This window comes from Ambystoma mexicanum, chromosome 8, assembly GCF_040938575.1.
Source record: "Ambystoma mexicanum isolate Mex_15411 chromosome 8, UKY_AmexF1_1, whole genome shotgun sequence".
In the NCBI taxonomy this organism is placed as follows: Eukaryota; Metazoa; Chordata; class Amphibia; order Caudata; family Ambystomatidae; genus Ambystoma; species Ambystoma mexicanum.
The window spans coordinates 493290469-493311871 of NC_090929.1; the positions used below are offsets into that span (position 1 = coordinate 493290469).

The window sequence follows — 21403 nt, forward strand, 5'->3', positions numbered from 1 at the left end:
TATGAATTGGGGTACCATTTAAAGATCAGGACAAATCGCCTGTTTTGGTGTTTAGCTCACTATGAGTATACATGATTACACAGTAAAATTGGGAGAAGAGGAGCATTCAATGGGCTTGATGACTGTTTTTGCACTACATGGGTCGGAGCTACTGCAAGTTTCAGCTGATTTGTGTGTACTACCAAAGGGAAGGTAACCCCTGAAAACAATGTCTCCATTCTGCAAATTGTTCTTTGATAACCAATAACTCTTTCTCTACTGCTGCATAGTTGTGTCTGCTGGGTAACAGTTTTCTAAAATGGCATGCAATGGGATGCTCAGTATGGGTTGATTCATTATTCTGTAGTAATACTGCACCATTGGCAACTCAGAAACATCCGTCTCAACAATAAATCATTAGGTGTTTTTTGGGTGTCTAAAGACAGGAGCTGACATAAAGGGGTTTGTTAGTTGTGTGCATGCCTGCTCTTCCGATCATCCCTCTGAAAAGGGTGCTTGGTACTCAATAGCCAGTTTATATCTGTTGTTAAGTCGGTGAACCTGGGAATTAACTGATCATAAAAGTTGGCAAAGGCCAAGAAATGTTGGGGGGGCTTCCATGTCTTGAGGGCTCCTCCAGGTCTTGATGGCTTGTATCTTGGGATGATCCATATATATATACGCCAGTATCGTTTACCATGTAGCCTAGGAGTTCTACCTGGTCTTGATGAAAGATGCATTTTTGGGTTTGGCGTAAAGATGGTGTGAAACTAGCCATCTCAGGACTTCCATTACATATTGGATCTGTTGATGCTACATGGGGGATATCAACAAAATATTGTCCAAGTCTACCCAGACAACCAGTGCAAGGAGGTTAGAAAAGATGTAGTCCAGAAAACATTGCAAGACAGCTGGGGAATTACAAAACCCGAACGGCATCACTCTGTGCTTAAAATTCCCAAACAATGTTTTAAAGGCTGTCTTCCACTCGCATGATGCTTTTATACAGGTAAGATTAAAGGCACCCCTACAATCCACCTTGGTTAATACTGTCACCGAGCAGAGAGATTTCACAATATTCTGGATCAGAGGAAACAGCTGTTGGTTTTTGCTAAGGATTTCATTTAAATCACGATAATCTATGCAAGGCCTATGTGTGTCTTCTTTCTCAGGCACAAAAAATAGTGGTGCCCCTGCTGATGACTTTGAGTGAGTGATGTTGCCCTTATCAAGACACTTTTCAATGTATTTCTGAAGTTCTCCCTGTTCCTCTGGGGTTAGAAAACATATTTTACTGTGGGGTATGTGCTTGTACAGAACCATAGCAATTTCACAATCATGAAGCCAGTGTGGAAGCAATAGAATGTCTTCGAGTTCTGACAACAATTGAACAAATTCCTGATAGTCATCTGCTATATTGAGGACCAAGCATATACGCTGGGAGATCACACTCTTCTTTTAGCCAGAGGGCTTTGCCGGAATCATACCCCAACAAGGGTTGCAACAGGAGCATGTACAAGTGTTGGAACTGAAAATCAAAGTTTGTGTTTCCCAATTAATATGCGAGTTATGATGAATCAACCAAGGCAATCCTTGGTCAGTGGGATATGATGGAGCCCTGATTAGATCCAAAGCGATAGTTTGTTGATGATCATTAATTGTTCAATGGAGCAGACCAGTGTGTTTTTTTATGGGTGCCGATGCAAAGGTTTCCTGTCTATGACTTCAACCAGGGTGGCTGCCTTCTTGCCTACCAATGTAATGGATTCTTCTCTAGCCATAGCCAAATCAAACTAGTTTCCTAATGCTCCTGAGTCCACTAAGTTCATAGCCAACATGGTTCTTTTTTTCCCAGGAGAGCTGGACATCCCCAATGAGAAGCATGGCTGGCACCATAGGTGAGCCACTAGTAAGGTCTATGACAGTAGGGGTGGGTTTACTGTTGCCTTCTGTGATGAATCCTGCGGAGTCATCACTAAACCCCAGCCTAAAGTCTCCTCCCACGTGGCCAGGGGAATGTAGCCGCTACCTGATCCTAACCCTGGGGGTAGTAACATGAGGGAGGATGAAATGGGAGGAGACGGCGTTCAAGGGGAAGTGGTGACTCTGCTAGAGGAGATGCAGTATTCATCCTCATTTGAGGATGAGGTCCCCTTAACACCCAAATATCTAATGGCATGCTGTCAATGTACGATTACCTCTCCTAGAACTACCTAAAGCACAGACTATGAAACCTCTGCTAAACAGCATAACATTGGCACATTGGGGGGTTCAGGAATTAAATATCACAACCTCTAGTTGTTATGATTATGCCTTATATAGAGGTCCAAAAGCCAAAGGTAAATCACCAACACTTTTTACAACCTCCCATAAACTTGACAACTCTCAGTTCACAAATCAGTTTAAGTTAACTAATTATAAAAATACCAAAAACATAATTCCTGTGGTACTGGGGCAAGGAAGAGGGACTCAGAGTTGATGAAGCATAATGAGCAATCTAGTTTTGTGGTAGGAAGTGCCTGAGCAGGACCTTTAATAGTATAAATGAGTTGCAAGAAGAAGGAGAAGCTGATGGTGTACTAGAGGCGGCAGCAGACCTGCATGCGAATCACAAGCTGAGGCCAATACGGGAGAAGACGCATGGCTGTGCAAAGAAGCCGCTGGAAGTGGCTCTGAGGAAAGCTACAACATGTGGGAGACGAGCTCCCAACACGGCGTGAACCGCTCCAGTAAAGAAGCTGAACTGGAGCTCACACAAAGCTGTCAGCGCTCCCTTGAAAGACTGCGCATACTGGAACAGTCAGACCGGAGCTGGCAGAAGCGTACAGAGACCCGAGGAGATCCGTTGCAGTAGCCGCAAGTCAGGAGGAGATCCAATGGAAGAAAAATATTGCTAAGTGAAACTAATGATTTTGAATACTGAACAAATAAAACAAAGCTGCCAGGGTGCAACTCTCCTGGTCAGGCATATCAATTGGGAGATAACTGTAACCCGCATTGCCAAAGCCACAGAAGAGTGAGACCAAGGCAGCCAAGGCGCAACTCTCCTGATAAGGGATACCAATAGGAAGATAATTGTAACCCGCATTGCAGAGGCCACAAAAGAGTGATTCCCAGGCAGCCAGGGCAAAACTCTCCTGATAAGCGATACCTATTTGGAGATAACTGTAACCCGCATAGCCAGCAGCCAAGAGGTTGCATGAGAATAATACAAAAGTTAGAGGAGCATAACCCTCCGTATATGACACACCAACGGGAAGAAAAAAACTGTAACCTGCATTGCCTACAGCAAAAAATGCAATAAAAGAATAATCCAGAGACAGCAAGGGGAGCAACTTCCCTTTTATTGAATAGCAATTTGGGAAGAGCCATATTGTTAAGAGCAAAAGGCTATAAAGAGAAGCAGTTATTGTTCAACCCTCCTCACTTAGGATCCTGGTGTGGAGAGTTTTGGAACAAGCCATACCACTGAATACAATTGTAGTTGTAGGAGTTTTCATCCTGGCAGGCGAGTAAACCAGGAAAAGGACCAATAGTAGTTAGTTCCTGGGCGCTAGAAAATATTCTTCCGTTATAAGTGGTCCCGGTGTATCCGACATGCTCTGCTCACGGGTGCCGGTACGGCCGCCAGGGCAGACCTGGCGGCCGCAATGGCACCTGCGAGCAGAACCCGTAGTTTGCCAGTCCGGGAACTAAGATACCGGCATGCTTACCAGTACCGTAGTTCCCGGACCGGCAACCTTATAATGAGGCCCTTTGTGTGCTAAATTGAATGGAACTTTGTTATTGCACAAAAACTTTCTTGAATCTGACATTTTATCAAGGTATTCCTGAATTGCTTCTTGGGAAGTGAGCCCAACCTTGGTCACAAGGCGTACTTTCTAAAGCTTTTGAGTTTGAATTGATATGTTATTTTTTGGAACTAAAGACAGGCAAACAATGTATAATTGTGTTGTGTATATTAGTGTGAGGGTCAGAGACTTTTTGAACACTCAGTCATTTTTCTTTAGTATTAGTTTAATAGGGAGGGATATTCTTGTTAGGTTAGGCAAAGATAGGTGTTTGTCTCACCCCTTTTTTTAATTTAAAAATGGCAGCTTGTGAGAAAACTATACCTTTGTGTCTGTGTCGTATTTCTGACCTGTCACACTTCTTCAAAGATGGCAAGCTTGTTGGTTTCCCGAAGTCTTTGGGGGTCATAAAAGCAAAATCCCCAAATAATGTCCTGATCACCGTGCAATACAAGCATGGATGAAGCATAGGCTGTCACTTCTTCCCTGCATCAGACAATGGAGCCCCTACTCCTCCAAACTGCATAGGTTCAGAACCAGTGCCAAAAGGTACAGAGGAAGGTGGTCCCATGGCCGTTTTTACTGGCAATTGCTCCAACTTTCTCCATTCACCTCGTCTTTCTGCTAGCTGATGATCAGTACGAAGAACCATATCCAGCATGGCTTGCAATTCTTCTGGCTCTTGCACGTGTAATAATTCATCTTTATATGTCTTCTGACGTCCCAGCCACAGAGCATTTTCTGAGCGATTCCCAGCCATTGTGAATCCACATTCAGCTGCTTAACATAATTGATTTATGATATCTGATCCTTGATTCCCTGTTTGATGTCTACCAATTGGTTCTTTTCTGAGCAGACTGAAACACCTTCATTAACGTTTTATCAAATTCAGAGCAATTGTCCAGGATGGAGCTGTTGCCTGATACGTATGGTGCCAGCCAGAAAAGTGCACTCACTTCCCAGTATATAGCCAATGTTTGCTTTGTCATGTACAAAAAGTGAAGGACTAAACAGAAAGTGTACCTTACAATGATTACAGAAACTAACCTTCTTGCATGGGTCCCCATCGTACTTCATAGCCATTGTCTGAGCATTGCATTTTCCAATAGTCCCAAGTTTTTCCCTTGTGCCATCGCCTGTCACAATGTGGCATTCTCTTGTTTGAAGATGGTTACTTCTAACCATAAGTACTGTAATTCCTCACGTAGTTCCTGTATGGATACCATCACAGAAACTGAATGTAGGTATCTTCATCTGTTTTACGGCTCGGCACTGTGTACCGGTTTCCCTTCAAGAACTCTGTAGGCCCATTCAACGTTAGCCAAAGACTATATTTCCCTCAAAAGCAAAACATATAATTTGCTGCGTAATTCTTATTTTGCTTTTGCAGCAAAACCAAATCTTGGAAAGTATCACTCACTGCTCTTTTCATCCTTTCTGTCGAGATATTTCCCCAAGAGATTAAGAAGTACCAGTACATGATTATGACAATTGAGAGCATGTCCACTACTTCATGATGTTTTGTATGGCTGAGCCACCACCCACCCCGCACAGAAACTTGAGGGTAGCTGCAGGTCTGACACCCCCCCCCCCCTCCCTCATTCAGAGAAGCTGGAGAGTGATGATTGCAACAACAAAAGTGTGTTAAAGTAAACTCAACTGCCCCCCAGGGAGAGTGATTGTGCGCCCTAGAACCCAGACCGCTTTTGCCCCAGCGGACTAAGGACTCATTATACTTACCTTGGCTGCCTAGGAAACAATGAGCAGTGAGGGTCTCTGGGCGGGGAGGGTGTCAGGCTGAAACCTGGGTTCCAGGGAATCATTATATAATCCACTGTTTTCTCTTTCTCTACACGTAGGTCAATTTTTGGAAGAGGGCATAGACAAAAGAGTGCCTCTTGCTAGCTTACACACTTGTAGGCTTTTCTGACACAGAAAAACGGTGTGCATTTTTTAGAATTCCACATTATCTTCTTCACCTCATGATTAGGAATATGCAGAGCTGTGTAAAACAATAATTATAAGCAGGTGACAATCACACAGATTCTTTTTTTGATGTTTTTATATCTTTGAAATACAGTACTAAAACATAACTGATAATTTGTAAGCAGACACTTGTAGGCTTCAGCTACAACACATTCTAAGTCAGGTCTTCAAACCAGTGTATTATTATTCGTTCTTGAAAGTCAAATATTCACAAATAATGATAACTTGCTCCATGACAACATCAGTGAAACAATGCTGTCAAGTGATGAAATGGCTGTCTGGGTTCAAATCCCAGATTTACCACTTAACAGCAGTGTGTGATCCTGGACATCTCATTCAATAGCTCAGCGGCAATGCATATGTCTTGGAAACAAGAGAACGCAGGTTTGAATGCTGTGCTGCTCTTAGAAACTGGTCCTGGTGCATTATAAAACAACAATTATAACAATTATAAATTCCAAAGTGCCTAACCTCTCAAAATTGCTATTGCCTAAATATTTCAAAATTGTCAGCACCTAAGAATCAGTGTCCCTCTTCAAAGAAGCCTCATTCACTGTTTAGCTGGTTAAAGTGTTGCTTCCCATATACAAATTGTGACCACTCATGTATATTGCACACCACACAGTGATTTGCACCTTGGTTCACACATAGCAACACCACTTGTTTATATAATAATACATTATTTACACAAACATTTTTGTTCCAAAAACAATACATTCACAATACATATTCATTCAATACAATTATATTAAGCTATACACACAGATAAAGTTAAGAACAGTCTAAAACATTCATAAAGGTCTACCAGTATTAATTTACTTTACTTTCGGAAATATTCTCAGACCAACGATCAAGCAAGCATATGTGGCATCACATTTCCTTTAGTCCATTTGAGTCACTTGGCCAGCAGCTCCCCGTCCCCGACCATCGCCTTTAGTTAGCTTTCTTTCTATTGGACACCATAAATGGTATAAGGCTAAATGGGCAGAGGTAGATTTCGTATTTTGACAATAGGTCAAAAGTTCTGCTGTTTTTATAGCGTTATAATCATGAACCAGATGGACCAATATACAGGGAGCTGAGCTAGTTGTTTCGGGTGTATTCTTTTGTTTACAAATACGACAGTATCGTTCTTCATCTATTAATTTGAGCTGGGCCCCTGAACTGTTAGCAACGGCAGTTGATTAGTTCTTAGCATTAAGTATGGTTGAGCATTTTTTAATAGGTGTGTTACCATGGAAACCTCCTTAGATAATTTGAGGGTACATAAATGATTATAATTGTTAAACAATCCCAGTTTTCCAATTTTTTGGAGAACGCTAGCTTAGTTGTTACAAAGCACATGCCCTCAAATAAACTTTGCTTCCAACCAATGACCTTGAAAACGTCCATATTCAGTGTTTTAAAAGCTGACTTTTTCCGGGATTTATCTCTCTCCAGATGCTTAGCCAACTTTTCTAATAAGGGACAATACAAGATCAGAACTGATTTAATATATAACTCTCCCCTTCCCTTAAGAGTCATTCCACGTAAAGAAATTAGCCCTAATTCGAGTCTTAGAAATTCCATAGAAAAAGAGTAAGGCAAACCCAAGCACTTACGCCAATATGCACTCTCCAATCTGTTTAACCCGGTGAAATCATGCATAGCGAGGGTATCCAACCCGTGCAATATCATTGGACAATAACATTGCCTATAATTCATTATGACAGCTTCTAAGGAGTATCCTCCCTTTCCACACCAAATGTATAAGCTTGAGCAATAATACATTTAGCTTTCCTGGTTTTTGCCTCTATGATATGCTTGTACGTCCCATAATTTCTCATGTCAAATCTGACATAAGGATAGCTCTCAACGTATTCCAGTTGGCCAAATGTAGTTTTTATCAGCGGTCTATTTATCTTTTTCCCAGAGACCACTATAACCTTTGTTTTTTCCATGTTTATGTTTGAGTCATTTTCCTTAACATATTTAGACAGTTTGTTCATCATATTGCGTATTCCAGATCATGTGTGGTCAAATAACACCAAATCATTGGCATATAACATTGCCAGCAATAAAGAGCCCCCCAATCTGGGAGGGCAGCTCGCCTTCTCTCTCAAGCGCAGGGGTAGATCCAGTAGGTATAAATTAAACATTAGGGGAGCCGAAACATATCCTTGTTGGACTGCCCTATTTACCGGCTGTCACAATCCTACCGACCGGCCACCCAGCACCACTACATGCGCTCATTCAGAGACTCTGTTTATGGTATACTTGCGAAGTTAAGATCTGCAAACTGCCTCTGCATTCATTTACTTGTTTTACCGCTGCAGTTTTGGACCAATCCTATTTCATTTTCCGCTCCGGGTTTTCGGTTAAATCAGCAGATGCATTCTGGTACATGTATGCTGTTCAAATGGCAGAGGACTGGAGGAGGCGTGCTAAGTACATTTGTTTGCAGCAAGCTACTAAGAGCTGGAGAGACCCTGATTGCATTAACCTGTTCCAGACTATTAGAGGCTAGGCTGCAGAGAGCTGGAGAACCCTTAATTACAAACCACTGCTGCAGGCTACTGAAGCCAGGGCTGGGCTTAATTGAACACAGCTGCCTGAGACTGCAATCAGCTCCACCCTGTTGGGCTGTTGGAGGGTCTTTATAGGCTCACTTTGAATAGAATCAGTTGTCAGTCCCCTTCTTCCACTGGGAGTTCATGCTTGTGTGCTCCTGTGACCAGTATTTGAACCTTTCCTGAATATCCCGATTGTTAATCCTGTTTGCTGTTGCTGCTTTGCAGCACTCTTTCCAGTCTGCTTTTGCAGTCTGCCTGTCTTTGAAACATTCCTTGATTTCCAGTTGTTGACTTCTGAATCCTTGTCCTGTTTCGCTGTTAAAGACATTCAGCTCTTTACTGATATAATTTCTGCCTTTCTGTAAACAGCCTGTTTTCTGTAAGCATTTCTGCTTCACAGACTTGTCCTGTTTCTGCCGAGCATTTCTCTCTTTCTCTCTGCAATCCCAGCCTTTTGAGTTTTTCCTGTTTTGTTCCTTGCCTGCGATATTACCCGACTTCAGTCCACAGTTCTAGTGCCTGTTCTTAAGTACTCTGAGTTTTATGAATCCCTGGTATTCGTGGTGTTGGCAGCAACCTATTTTGCCTTGGTCATGTGCCCTGTGTATTCTGATTTTCCAGTCTCTTCTTTGTAGTTTGTTTCTCTATCCTGTCCTGTACCTGGTTATTTCTTTCAACGCTGCTTTCTGCCTGTATTACATCTTGGTCCACTGTTGTGCCTCCGCTTTGAATCAGTTTACAGTGTGACTCCTTGGTTGGTCTGTGTTCAGATCAGATTAGGGAAAGACTTCTGTTGCCTTCGCCTGGTCCATTGAAGTCTTACCTGCCTCAGTATCTGGTCTCCAGTTTTATCCTTGCACTGAGTACAACAGTCTCTTCGGCTGACTCGTGACACTGCTGTATGACCAATGTTAAGAGTAATCTGCTGCTACCGATCCTAAGGGCTTTCCCTAATCCCTGGAGACCCCTTATCATATTCCAGTACACCCTTTATTATGAGCAATCCATGTTGCCCAGCATATTTGCTTGTCTTTGCTTTCTCTCTGTCTCTTTGCTTACAGCCAGCTCCTGCCCCTGCAGTTCCTGTGAATACATGTCTCAACTCAGATCAGCTTGGTATGTACCCTGTTTCTGTTATATGCTAGCGTTACCTCAGGAATCTCCTCGAATCTACAGTGCAGACTGTGAAATAGCTTTTACCCTGTGCTCTCCAATCCTATAAAATTTACACCATAGGATGTTTCTATTTACTACATCAAAAGCCGATTTAGATTCCACAAAGGTGATATATAGGGATGCCCAATTTATGGCCATCACCTTTACTCCTAGTCCCTTCAATCAATGCGTCTAGAGCCCTGATGTTCTGGGTTGTGGATGAGCCACCCCGGAAACCAGTTTGAAAAGAATGTAGTACATCACACAGGGAGACCCATTTCTGTAACACTTTTAAAACAAAGGTTGCAAAAAAGTTTCCCGTCACATCTAAGAGTGACAGGAATCTACAATTCTCGGTGCTTGTACGGGTACCTTTTTTATATACGGGAATCAATATCATTTGCAAGAAAGAATCTGGAAGTTTGTGTTCCTCACACACTTTTCTAAACAAATGATTACGACACAAGCCCAATTCATTGGTTCTCTTTTTAGGATAATATTCTATAACCTGTTTGGGCCATGGGCCCTTGATTTCTTCAATTTATAGATGACCTCTTCAATTTCTTCAGGGCTCATTGGGCCTCATTATGACCACAGAGGTAGCCGTGCCGTTTTTACAAACACGGCTGCTGCTAGAGTCATTTTTTTCCCGTGCCCGGCAATAGGGACTTACCGTGGCATTACAGCCCCGGCAGTCCTGGTAATTCCCTATTGCAGGGCACCGGGAAAAATTACTCCCCATTCCCATTTGAGTCCCATTGGACTCAATGGGAATGGGGAGGATGGATGCACCGGCACTGTGTGCAACAGCGCCGGTGCATCCGTCAAGGTCTGCGTTCGGGTGTCGTTCCGCCCGCCAGGTCAGACCTGTTGGACCTGTTGAACTGAAAGGCACCCGCTCACAGAACTCGGAGTATGCTGGTCCGGTAACAACTTGTTGTTACCGGACCGGCATACTTATAATGAGGCCCACTCTCAATTACCAAGATTCAACATTCAACTCACCACGTGGCCTAATAAGTGCTGAATCAAACTTAGTAGCCGTTATGTATCTCACCCAATTATCTGCAGCAATGGGGTTTATTAATGTTTTTACTTTACTTCCCAATTCGCAGAAGCTCAATACTGCGCTGATATTCTGGTTACACATAACACTCACAAATGTTCGGCCATTTGCTCTTCCTCGCAGATCGCTTATAGTGCTGTAACCATCTAGGGTAATCCCTTTTAATACGTTTCAAAACAAACAGTACTTCCAACCTGTGGCCCATACTGAACAAAACATTATGCACCTCCCTGAGCACCCTACACTTAGCATCCCATATGTTATTATCAAAGGGTTTGCCACTCTTTTTGCTAGACACTCTGCCAACTTTTGACTCCACAGTACCCACTCTATATGCCACTGACGAAGCCAGTCTTCAATCTCGGCTGCCGAAAGAATAGGGGCAAAATTCCACTACAAATTATTTCTCTCAAACAAACACTGACCTAACTTATCCATTTGTCTACCCATCTAACTAAGTCAATTTACAGCTGGATTTATGGAAACATTTCCACATCTGACAGTCGGGGATTCCATCAGTTCTAACTCTCGTCCTATAATGAGCATCACATGATCACTGTACTTAGTTTGCTGAACCACCAGATCTTCCACACATTCTAACAACGCATTGTTACCAGTCATATAATCTAGGGTGGCCTTCTTTTTGCCCTCAATCCAAGTACACTCTACCGGCTGGTCCCCCTTGGTGTGACCATTTAGGATTGCCATTCCCCAATCCCTGAGGAAAGTCAGCCACTGTTGCCCGCAGTGATTAGATGTTTTATGACACATAATACACCTACCCCCAATATTATTATAGGGAGGGAGGCTCACTCTATCCACACATCTGACATTCCAGTCTCCACACAAGATCAACAGTTCAGAATCCTAATCTTTAGATTATTGTGTCAAGTAAACCTCAATGTATTCTAAAATTTCAGAATCCACAATTACATCTGGGCGATCGTAGATATTAAAAATTAGTAAACGGCAATCTTCATTCTTATGCGTGATGCTCACTTCAACAGCTTGTACATTTCCCCCCGGGGAGCAGGGGGTTCTATCATAATTGAGGGCCATTTATTAGTTACACCAATAATTAAGCTGCCAATAGGGTGGCCGTGTGGCCCTTTTTTCGCTAACACTTGGTGCATACAAAACCCATCCATACTGATCACATCAGACAACATTGTCTCCTAGAAAGCAAAGATATTAGAATCAGTAAAAAGTAAAAAGCTATTAAACAAAAAATGAGCGTGGCCTCTCATGTTCCAACTAATGATTTTAGCGATTCACTTTCCCCAATCACCAAAGGACGGAATTGCACTTTTTAGTTATTCCCATCCACTTCATTGTCAAATTTATTCTGGCTGTCCTCCAATCTTTTGCATGGGTCCCCCTGGGTTGCTTGGCTACTTACAATTACACTTGACACAGCCTTCTGGCTGCTTAGTCAATTGCACGTCCTTATGTAAAGTTACAACAACGTTTTAATGCTGCCGTTTCTGGCAAACTACAATGGATTCTTGTAGCAATACCACACGCTTTTCTTAGGGGCTCAATAAATTGCATGATTTCATCACTCTCAATGAAGGAATTTTGGAAAAAGTGGCCCGCATTTCGGAATTATTTATAATGTCCCTAGGTTCTTTTGCAGGTTTACCCCCTATAACAATAATCCTAGGATCTTGTGCGGCTGAGATGCCTTCAGTGTCAATTCGACTGTGTTTCATAAATTTGTATTATGTCATTTTCGCCTGTCTCCCTGTTTCCAACGCGTTTAGAAACCACACACTGAGGCACCATACTCACTGTATGTCCCCTTCCAGATTGACTAGGTACTTTCGATTCCATCTGCATTGATCTCAAATGCAAATAGTTGCCCTGTTTTTTCAGGTCTTCGTGTAGACAGCTGCACAACTTTAATACTTTAATAGGGGTTTCAAAGCAAAATGTTAAACCTCAGTGTCTGTGATGGAGTCAACTTTTGATGCATTCCTGTGAGAGCTTAAAGTGGAGGAGGAAGCCGAAACTGCCACTGGCGATACACCGATATCATCAATATCATCGGAATCGAAAATCAAACTCGGAAAGTCTTTGAGAGACAGCCGGTATCTGAGGAAGAGCATGTGAGCTACTTTCCGATGCTGGCTCTCTCCTAGAAGTGACCGCTCGCTACGTCTCCTTTTCAACGTTTTGTGTTTGACTTTGCAGGGCATAACAAAGTTCCAATAATTCATTATTTTTGATGTCAACATTTTCCTGTAGGTGTCTCCATCAGAGGACCATTTTGTTTAATTTGGCCATTGTCCACAATACGTACTGGAGATTCCCCTTCTTGCCCCTCCCCAGAGGCATAGACAGGTTAGGGCCTGAGCGGGCAAGGCCCACCCAAAATCTTTAAATGCCCATTGAGCAGCTCTGTGTGGGCCTTTATAGATGTTAATGTCACTGCAGTGGTCCCAACTACATTAGCTTCAAGCCCCACTTGTTAGACAATCCTGCCTATGCCTATGCCCCTCCCCACTTAGAGTTTTGGAAGCACCAGCTTTCATTTCGTGCGGTTTACCTTTCCTTAAATTATAGATCTTATTCTTCCTTGTAAATTTCCCTGGCATTGTGGAAACCATGGAGTAAAACCAGTAAACAGTAGTCATGTTTCAGAGCAGCCACAAGCGATAACTGTTCAAAGTGCATCTAATGCTGCTTACCACAGTCACCTGTGAACGAACGGAGCGTTCTCCACACCCAGATCTCCAATCCAACCTGCCTTGTCACTGACAGACCAGATATTTAGTAGCTCTCCGGAGCCCCCAGGAGAACCACAGGAAAATAACTTTGAAACCACTTAGCAAACCGCTATTATACTTGCATATATATAGTGTCCTCGTGCATCTAAAGTGTAACTTGTATCCATGTCTGAGCACTTGTACATTCTGTGAGGCTGCTAATGTGTCCTAAATATATGACAGTTGTATGTGTGCTTTACTGATCTGATCCAATCCCGTATTTGTGCTACTTCACATGTCCCTTTCTCATGCTCCCAGTCTGTGCCCCATATTCACGCAGGGGTGCAAGTACCTTCCTCATGGCTTCTAAACTCGTGACGTATAATGCAAAATGTAAACTTTGGTATAAATACCTTTCTTATGATGTTTAATTTGAGTTCTGTATCCATGCTGGGGTATGTATACCTTTTCTATATAGCTACTGATCTGTGCCCTGCACCAATACTACAGCACATATATCTTGATTGCAGCTTCTATTGTTAAAACGTGTCCTGTACCTATGCTAGAACACAAGCCCTGTATTATTCTGTTTCAAGCAACCACACATTAAGTGGGATCAGGAGACTTCAAGAGAGTTCCCATACGTATGCTGATCACTACCAGGGCAGCATTTCAAGCTCTGTGCTGAGGGGCGGGGGTGAACAAAGGTTTGTGAGTGCATTCATTCAATTGGTTTGGGGACACAAGCCTATCTTTTGCCACAGGCACGAAAAATCACAAAGATGGCTCTGATAATGACATTGGGCCTCATTACAAGTGTGCCGGTCTGGAAACAACGGTGCCGGTAAGCCTACCGGCACCGTTGTTTCCGGACTGTCACACTACGGGTTTGTCTGCCGGAGCCGCGCTGCCTGACAGGGCAGACCCTGCCGGACACAGCAGCCATGGTAAGCAAGCCGTAATGGTTCACCGGCACCGTTATTAATGGTGCCGCTGCTTCCGTGTTCCCCATTCCCATTGAGTCCTAGAGGACTCAATGGGAAAGGGGAATTACAATTTAATAGCGCCTGACTTTCTGGAATGCCAGGGTTGTAATCCCCTTGTGTTACTGGCAAGCCAGGCGCCGGTAAATTTTACAAGTCTGCCGGAAACCCACCAGTAGCACCGGCGGGGTTACTGCCAGATTTGTAATGAGGCCCATTGATGAATTTAAAAAGTATGGTACATCTTGCTACCCAGATGTATTCCCAGTAGTTCACGTTACCTCAAGCATTCCTATGTACAGCCCCCCCGCAATCCACAAATAAATGTGTGTGGGTGTCATGCTTTGTTCCGGCGCAACCATGCACTAGGCTGTTGTAAAAAGGAACAACGAATGATTTGCACAGATACAAAAAGGCACCTACTTGCCAAGGGTAGATGGTCCGTTTGGTGCATTGATTTTGTGTGCAGGCAAGCGTCTCGTGTAATGCATGGGCAATAGCGTAGACTGCAGAGTACACATTGAAGCACACTCTGCTTTCGGGTGGTCCCAAGATGTCTTCCACGGTAGCATTCAGGCAGTCACTGCAGTCCTGATTGCAGCTCCCTTTGGCTGGGCTAATGGCTCCTGATTGGTAATCCTTTATCAAGTTCTTGAGATACTCATTGAAGCCCGGGATCTCCACGTGCTCTATGGCAATGCCAAACACCACGCCCAGCCTACTGATGTTGGGAATGTTGTAGATGTTTTTAGCCACTGACCAGGCCTCTGTGGCTATCCATACCTTGTTGGTCAGGTTAGTGTTCACCACGAACTTGAAAAAGTCAACAGCAATGATGTCCAAGCCAAATACCACAATAACATTGACGTTGGCCGTGGTGATGTTTTTGACAATCCGAATTATATCCTGTTCCCACTCAATCTCATAGGCTTTCTCTTTCTTGGGGATGATGGCCTGGTAGCCTATGCAGATGCCTGCACTTGGTGCCGCGTTGTATAGCTCCTGCAACCCTTCCTTTCCGTAGTCATCAGCCGTCCCCAATGCAGCAATCCAAGTCCATTTGAATGCGGTCAGGATGTGCTGGATAGCTTTCTGCTGCTTTGCGACACTAGGGATGGTCTGGAAGCAGGAGGGAAGGTCCAGACCACTGAGAGCTTTGATGGGGGCATAGTAATTGATCTGTAAGGGAAATAGAGGTCCTTAGACATTTAATTCAAGCATCAATATATACCCACTGTACCAGCCCATTTTACTCTCTAAAAGCAAGCAATACGACCAGCAAAGATGCAGAGGCTGCAACAATGAAAATCCCCCAAAATTCCAAAACATAATCATACAATAAAATGGGGCAAAGCTACATGTGAGGCTGTATCATGCTCCTGCCTCACTTCTATAGTCAGACGAGGGACACCAGCAGCAAGGTGATACATGGCGGTACTATGAATTACCTGCAAAGAAAGGATTGGTCACAATACAAGTAACCATTAGTTAAATAAAATTATATTTCAACTGCAGTAAAAAGACTCCTATCCCAAACGCGAATCCCTTTTTTTACTTCCTGAAAAATAACTTGACTCAAACGTCTAAAAATATGGAGTAGTAAACACGGCCTATTGTGTCTTATCTGGTGCCTTGGTCAAAGCAATGTCTTTGGCGGGAGATAAGATGACCTCTTGAGGCCAATAATTCCTGACGATGTTTCCAGCCATTCGATCATTTACAAAATGGTGGAGGAGTCAATTGTGTTGGTGTTCTTGTTTGTGTATCAAATACAGTGCATCGAGTTCCATGATTGAGTAGTAAATGTTCTGTTGTGAGAATAACACAAACAGGCTCGGACTGGCCCATAGGGAAATAGGGCAATGCCAAACCAAAAACGCAAAATGCTAGTATGGGACTGTTTTGGGGGTGAAGTGGGCCCCTTTTTTGGCCAATATGAGCCAGTTTGATGAGCTAGTTCAGTATGCGTCTAGTAGTTTTGACCAGGGCTACTGAATACATATTCCTTAAAATGCACTACTTGTATCATATTTTATTAAAAAAACTCACCCTTAGGAAGTACTCAAACAGTCCGTCACAAAAGGAATGAATTCCCATTTGGAATTGTGGGTCACTTTTTCGTTGGTGCCCGAGACAATGTTGTCCCCAGTCAGACAATGAACCCAAAATAAATTGAGTTGCAAAGGTCAAGTCATTCAGAGGACTGTGACGGTTGGTGTAACGTGGCTGATTTGTCCTGAACTGCTATACTTGTGGCCTTTTGGAAAATCGCCCAATTTCCAAGTAAGCTGATCATCCTCTGACCCAGCTGCTCAGGAGGACCATGAAATGAAAGAGTGTGCCACTGGCCTACCTGAGGAAGAAGGAACACATTGAAGATGTTGGAGGTGGCCACTGCGGCGTCAATGTTGTCTGGGCCGATGACAGCGATCACCCGGGGCATGTAGGTGGCGTAGTGGCTGCGAATATCGATGGTGCCATCCCTTGAGATAAAGTCGAGCGCTGGCTGGATGTTGTTGTAGATGTAGCAGGAGTCATAGGAGGTGTAGCCCAGAGTGATGCCGGGTAGGAGCGCGCTGGAGTTGTTGATTTCTTGGATGGCAAATCTCATTGCTTGCAAGTAGTGGAAGCCTGGCAGGTTTATCTGCAAACTGGGGAAAGAGAGTCGGATAAGGGGTGGCAGTGCAGGCGGGTCCACAGTTGGGGGATGCAAGAAGAGCCTGCTTGCTAAAGTGGTAGAATGGAAGTGGCCGGTGCACCAGGGAAATCTCCCCACCAGAGGCGTAGCTGTGGTTGATACGGCTACACCAGAGCACTCAAACAGTCATGCACTAAACGGGGCCAGACCTTCTCATGCGAGTGTTTTCTATTTTTTTTTAAATATGTATGTGGTTTACTTACAAGAAAGAGAGCGAGGGTAGAACTAAGACAGATGCTAGAGGCAAAGAAGAGCCAGGCAAGAGTGTTGGGACGACAAAAAGGCTGGTGAGTGGGCTCAGAAAGAGCATCACTTACACTAGGAACCTTGCTAATTACCCCTTCAAAAAAACAGAAAAAGTGGTACAATGAAAGAGGTGTTTCTAGGGACCCCTCCACAACAAGTGGATAGGGGTAGAATTGATGTTGTCTACGAAGCGCGCTACTAAATCTATGATGCCTAGCAAATGGCAAAGCTGCACCCCAGCAAGACCCATTAACAGACTAATGATAAAAGAGTTGCCTAAGCGAGCAGGAGTGTCTGAGAAGTTTTCGAGCAATGGGGAGAGAGTGGTAGGAATAGACAGGCATAGTATTGTGACAGGGCCTTTTTCCAGGCCTTGCCAAAGCGGGTATCCCCATCCCTAAACCCTCCCCATGTGCCGGGGTGTATGGAAGCTGTGCCCTTTGGGTTTCCTTCTGGGCCGGGACGGCAGCGGCCACCCACCAAGAGCGGGAGGCTCGCGTGCAACAACATAGGAATGGCAGCCACAGGTGGCAAAACATCGGGCAGAGTCACAAGGAAAAGAGGGAGACACCATGGGAAAGCAACAGCCCTGCAGGATACAGGCCGCGTGGCACCAAAAGGGGGTGGGGTTTGATCCCTCTTTTGTAAGTTTCGGCCCTCCACACACCTACGCGCCACCCAGAATTGTGAAATTAAATTACTTAGGGCAAGCCAGCTAATTCTACTGGGCTGGGGAGGAATTTGAGGAGCTCACAGGAAATAGGAAGTAGTTGGTGAGGGCAGTAGTGGTGTGGAGGAGGACCGAGAGACCAGCAAGAGGACAGAATGGCACTGTGTGGAGGCTGGTATTGGAAGGGGGTACTGCGGAGTGTTTGTGCGTAAATGAGAGGAGAGAGTGGAGTAGCGGTGGTAGGAGGTAGTAGTAGAGGGTGGTCGTATTAGTAGTGAGAGGAGTGGGAGGTAGTCCTGAGCAGTAGTAGTGGAGAGTTAGTGGCAGTAGTGGAGAGTTAGTGGTAGTAGTGGAGAGGTGGTAGTGATAGTAGTGGAGAGGTGGTAGTTGTGGTCAGTGGTAGTGGTCATAGTAGAGCAGTGATAGTGGTAGTGAGGGGTAGTGGGAGTCGAGAGGAAGCGGTACTAGTGGTAGGTAGTATAGATGAGAGAGAGGTATGAATATAGAGGAACAGTAGTGGCAAGGAAGCAGTGATGCGAGAGAGGTCGCAACAGAGGAAATAAGGGGAAGAATAGTAGTGGCAGAGTGGAGGTAGTAGCAGTAAGAAGAGTTATAGTGTTGGTGACAAGAGGTAGTAGAGGGAGAGGGAGAGCAGATAATATCTAAGGGTGGAGGTAGGAAGGCAGGGTGAAAGACTGGAGGGGCAGAGCCTGGTGGTGAGGAGAACGTAGGAGCAAGACAGAATAGAAAGGTAAGGTGGACTGTGCGTCACTTGTGAGTGATTCCAAAAGGGCGAGAGCAAGGCATTGTTACATAACTCTCTATACAACACTAAGAAGGGCAGTAGGAAGATCCTTGGGGAGTTAGCAAGCCAACACCTCAAGGAAACCACCACAGCCTTAGGACAAAGGTTGAAGAAAGTAGGGGTTACTGAGTCCTGGTACTAACAGGGGTTACGGACGCCTGGGCTATGGCGATGGTAGGGGTAGCCCAATGGAGACGAGAGAGAGGGATGGCCTTAGCAGCAAGTTAACCAGTTCCCCCTTTCACTGAAAAACAAGAAGAAGTGTGATTTCCACTAAAACTGTAATTGCGACAACAATAAACACTGTTGAACTTGCCGGTCCGGTAACAACGGTACCAGTATGCTTGCCGGTACCGTTGTTACCGGACTGGAAAACTCTGAGTTGTGCTCGCAGGTGCCTTTCATTCTGCCAGGCCTTGCCTGGTGAAATGAAAGGCACCCGCGAGCACCGCATGCCTTTAGCACCAGCACCGTTATGGGGCTCAAATGGGAATAGGGTTATACCGGCACCGGCACCCGCGAAAGGGCAATTACCGGGTCCGGCGGGGCCAGAATACCCTGGTAATTGCCCATTCACGGGTGTCGGATTTTCTTGCCGGTATGGAGGTAGCCTTGCCAATTTTACTACCCCGAATGTTACTCGTAATGAAGCCCGAGTGTTTTTTTTATTACGCCTCGTGAAAGTTCCTAACAGGATCTATTCCAATCTGTAGGTACTTATCCAGTCCTGAATTTTTGTTTGCATTCTCGGACTTGGAGTCTGAATTTTATAATGGGAAAAGAAGAACTACAAATGCCAGAATGTAAAAGAAAAAATAGGACTTGCTAAGCACCTACGGATCAGAATGGATCATTTTGACTACTATGGAGGGCAAGCAGTTGGGCCGCACCTATGGATGAAGAAGAAGCAAGGACACAAGCTTCCTGCAACAATGGCCCATCTGCTCCGAGTTACATGAATATTGTTTTCCTCTTTAAAGTATATTTTTCTTTTAAGGTGCTTTTAAGGTGCTTTGCTCACCAAAAACAAACCCTGTTCTCCTATTGTTTTTCCTGTGTTTTCTTCATATCCACTCTTCTTTGTGAATGTTTCTTCCCTGTACTCTTTTAGTAAATTGTATGTGTGCTATGTAATGTAAATATGGTGCAAGAGTCAATGGCCAAAAGCACTAGCACAGACTCTCAGGATTGGGAGTGGAAGAGCTGCCCTTTAGAATTAGAAATGGATGGCTGTACCTAAGAAGTCTTCTACTTTAGGTTAAAGCTGTTGAAATGGATGGTTGTACAAAGGGAGTCTCCTGCTTTGTAGTAAAGCTGTTGAAACGGGTGGTTGTACCTAGGGAGTCTCTTGCTTTAGGGTAAAGCTGTTGAGATGGATGGTTGTACCAAGGGAATCCCCTGCTTTACGGTAAAGCTGCTGAAACTGATGCAGTACCCAGGGAGTCTCCTGCTTTAGGATAAAGCTGTTGAACTGGATGATTTTACCGAGGGAGTCTCCTGCTTTAGAGTAAGGCTGTTGACATTGATGGTTGTACTTGGGGAATCTCCGGCTTTAGGGTAAGGCTGTTAAAATTGAGGCTTTTATCTAGGGAGTCTCCTGTTTTTCGGTAGAGAGGTTGAAATAGAGGGGTGTATCTGCTGAACCTGCTGCTTTGGGATACAGCTGTTGAAGTGGATCGGTTTGACAGGAGAGTCTCTCATTTTGGGGCAGATTATTTGGGCCAGAAAGGATGACATGGAGAGGTGTGTCTGGGGAATCTGCTTTGGAAGAGAGAGTTTGAAATGCGGGCATGTGCTTTTGGAGTCCTCTTTTGTTAGAGTGGTTGAAATTGAGGTACTTTCTTGGAAGAGAGAGTTTTTGTGTGTTTGTGCCTGGGGAATTCCTGCTTTGGCGAGAGAGAATTTGAAATGTAGCGGTTTAATTGTCGACTCTCGAACCTTGGGGTAGAAAGTTTCAAGTGTAGGTGTTTGCCTTGAGTTATTCCTCCTAATAGAATGAGGTTTACATTGAGAGGTTCACCCGAGGAATCGTCAGTTTTGAAAGAGAGGTGTTGAAATGTGGGAGTCTGCTTTTGTAATTTCCTACTTTGAGAGAGAGGTTGAAATGAAGGGCTTGATTGGGAAACTGCTTTGATTGTGGAATCTTCTTGTAATCCCCGGCGGATCTGCGTGAAATGACCGAATGCAAAAGTCCGACTAGCAAAAGTCTTTTTTTTTTCATTTTCCCGCAAATACATATGTTAAATGTTAAATTATAAAGGTATTTGTACCGCGCACCGTCACCAACGGAATTGGTCCCCAGGCGCTCAGGCGGATCTGTAAGCGATAAAGGTGGGATGGGTTAGTAAGGTGGAGAAGGGAGTAGGATAGTGAGAGGAGTGGTGTTCTGTTTGCAGCTTCAACTCAGTATACACCGGGTGCTGAGTTTTGGTGCGGCTATCGGATCTGAGTCAGTCCGCGTGTGCTGTTGTTCCGGCTTATGTGTTGTTGCAGGGTTGTGAAGTGCGTGTGGCTTGATGTGCAAGAGATGGTTGTGAGTTTTTTGAGTGAGATAAGTATGCAGAGTTTGAGCTTATATTGGTTAGTTGGTTACCTGACTTTTACCATGCTAACATTCGTAGTTCTGTCTGAGTGTGACTCCTGTTGGCCCTCATATTCCCACCTATACGCGGCGCAAGCAAATGATTAGGACTCCATCCAGGTGTGGTCATGCCAACCCTCACACCCCCATCCAGATGCGGCGCAGGCTAGTGTCTAGGGACCC

The 21403-nt window shown here is 44.3% G+C and overlaps 1 protein-coding gene across 1 annotated transcript in view; it reads right to left on the reverse strand.

The window, feature by feature from the left end:
• TAS1R2 (taste 1 receptor member 2) overlaps positions 1-21403 on the reverse strand; it is a 66983-nt gene that overhangs the window by 36907 nt on the left and 8673 nt on the right. Inside the window, exons 2-3 of the mRNA XM_069610014.1 lie at positions 16574-16947; positions 14644-15399 (exon numbers count right to left, since the gene is read on the reverse strand). Coding sequence (XP_069466115.1) covers positions 14644-15399; positions 16574-16947 — 1130 coding nt within the window. The remainder of the gene's footprint in view (positions 1-14643; positions 15400-16573; positions 16948-21403) is intronic.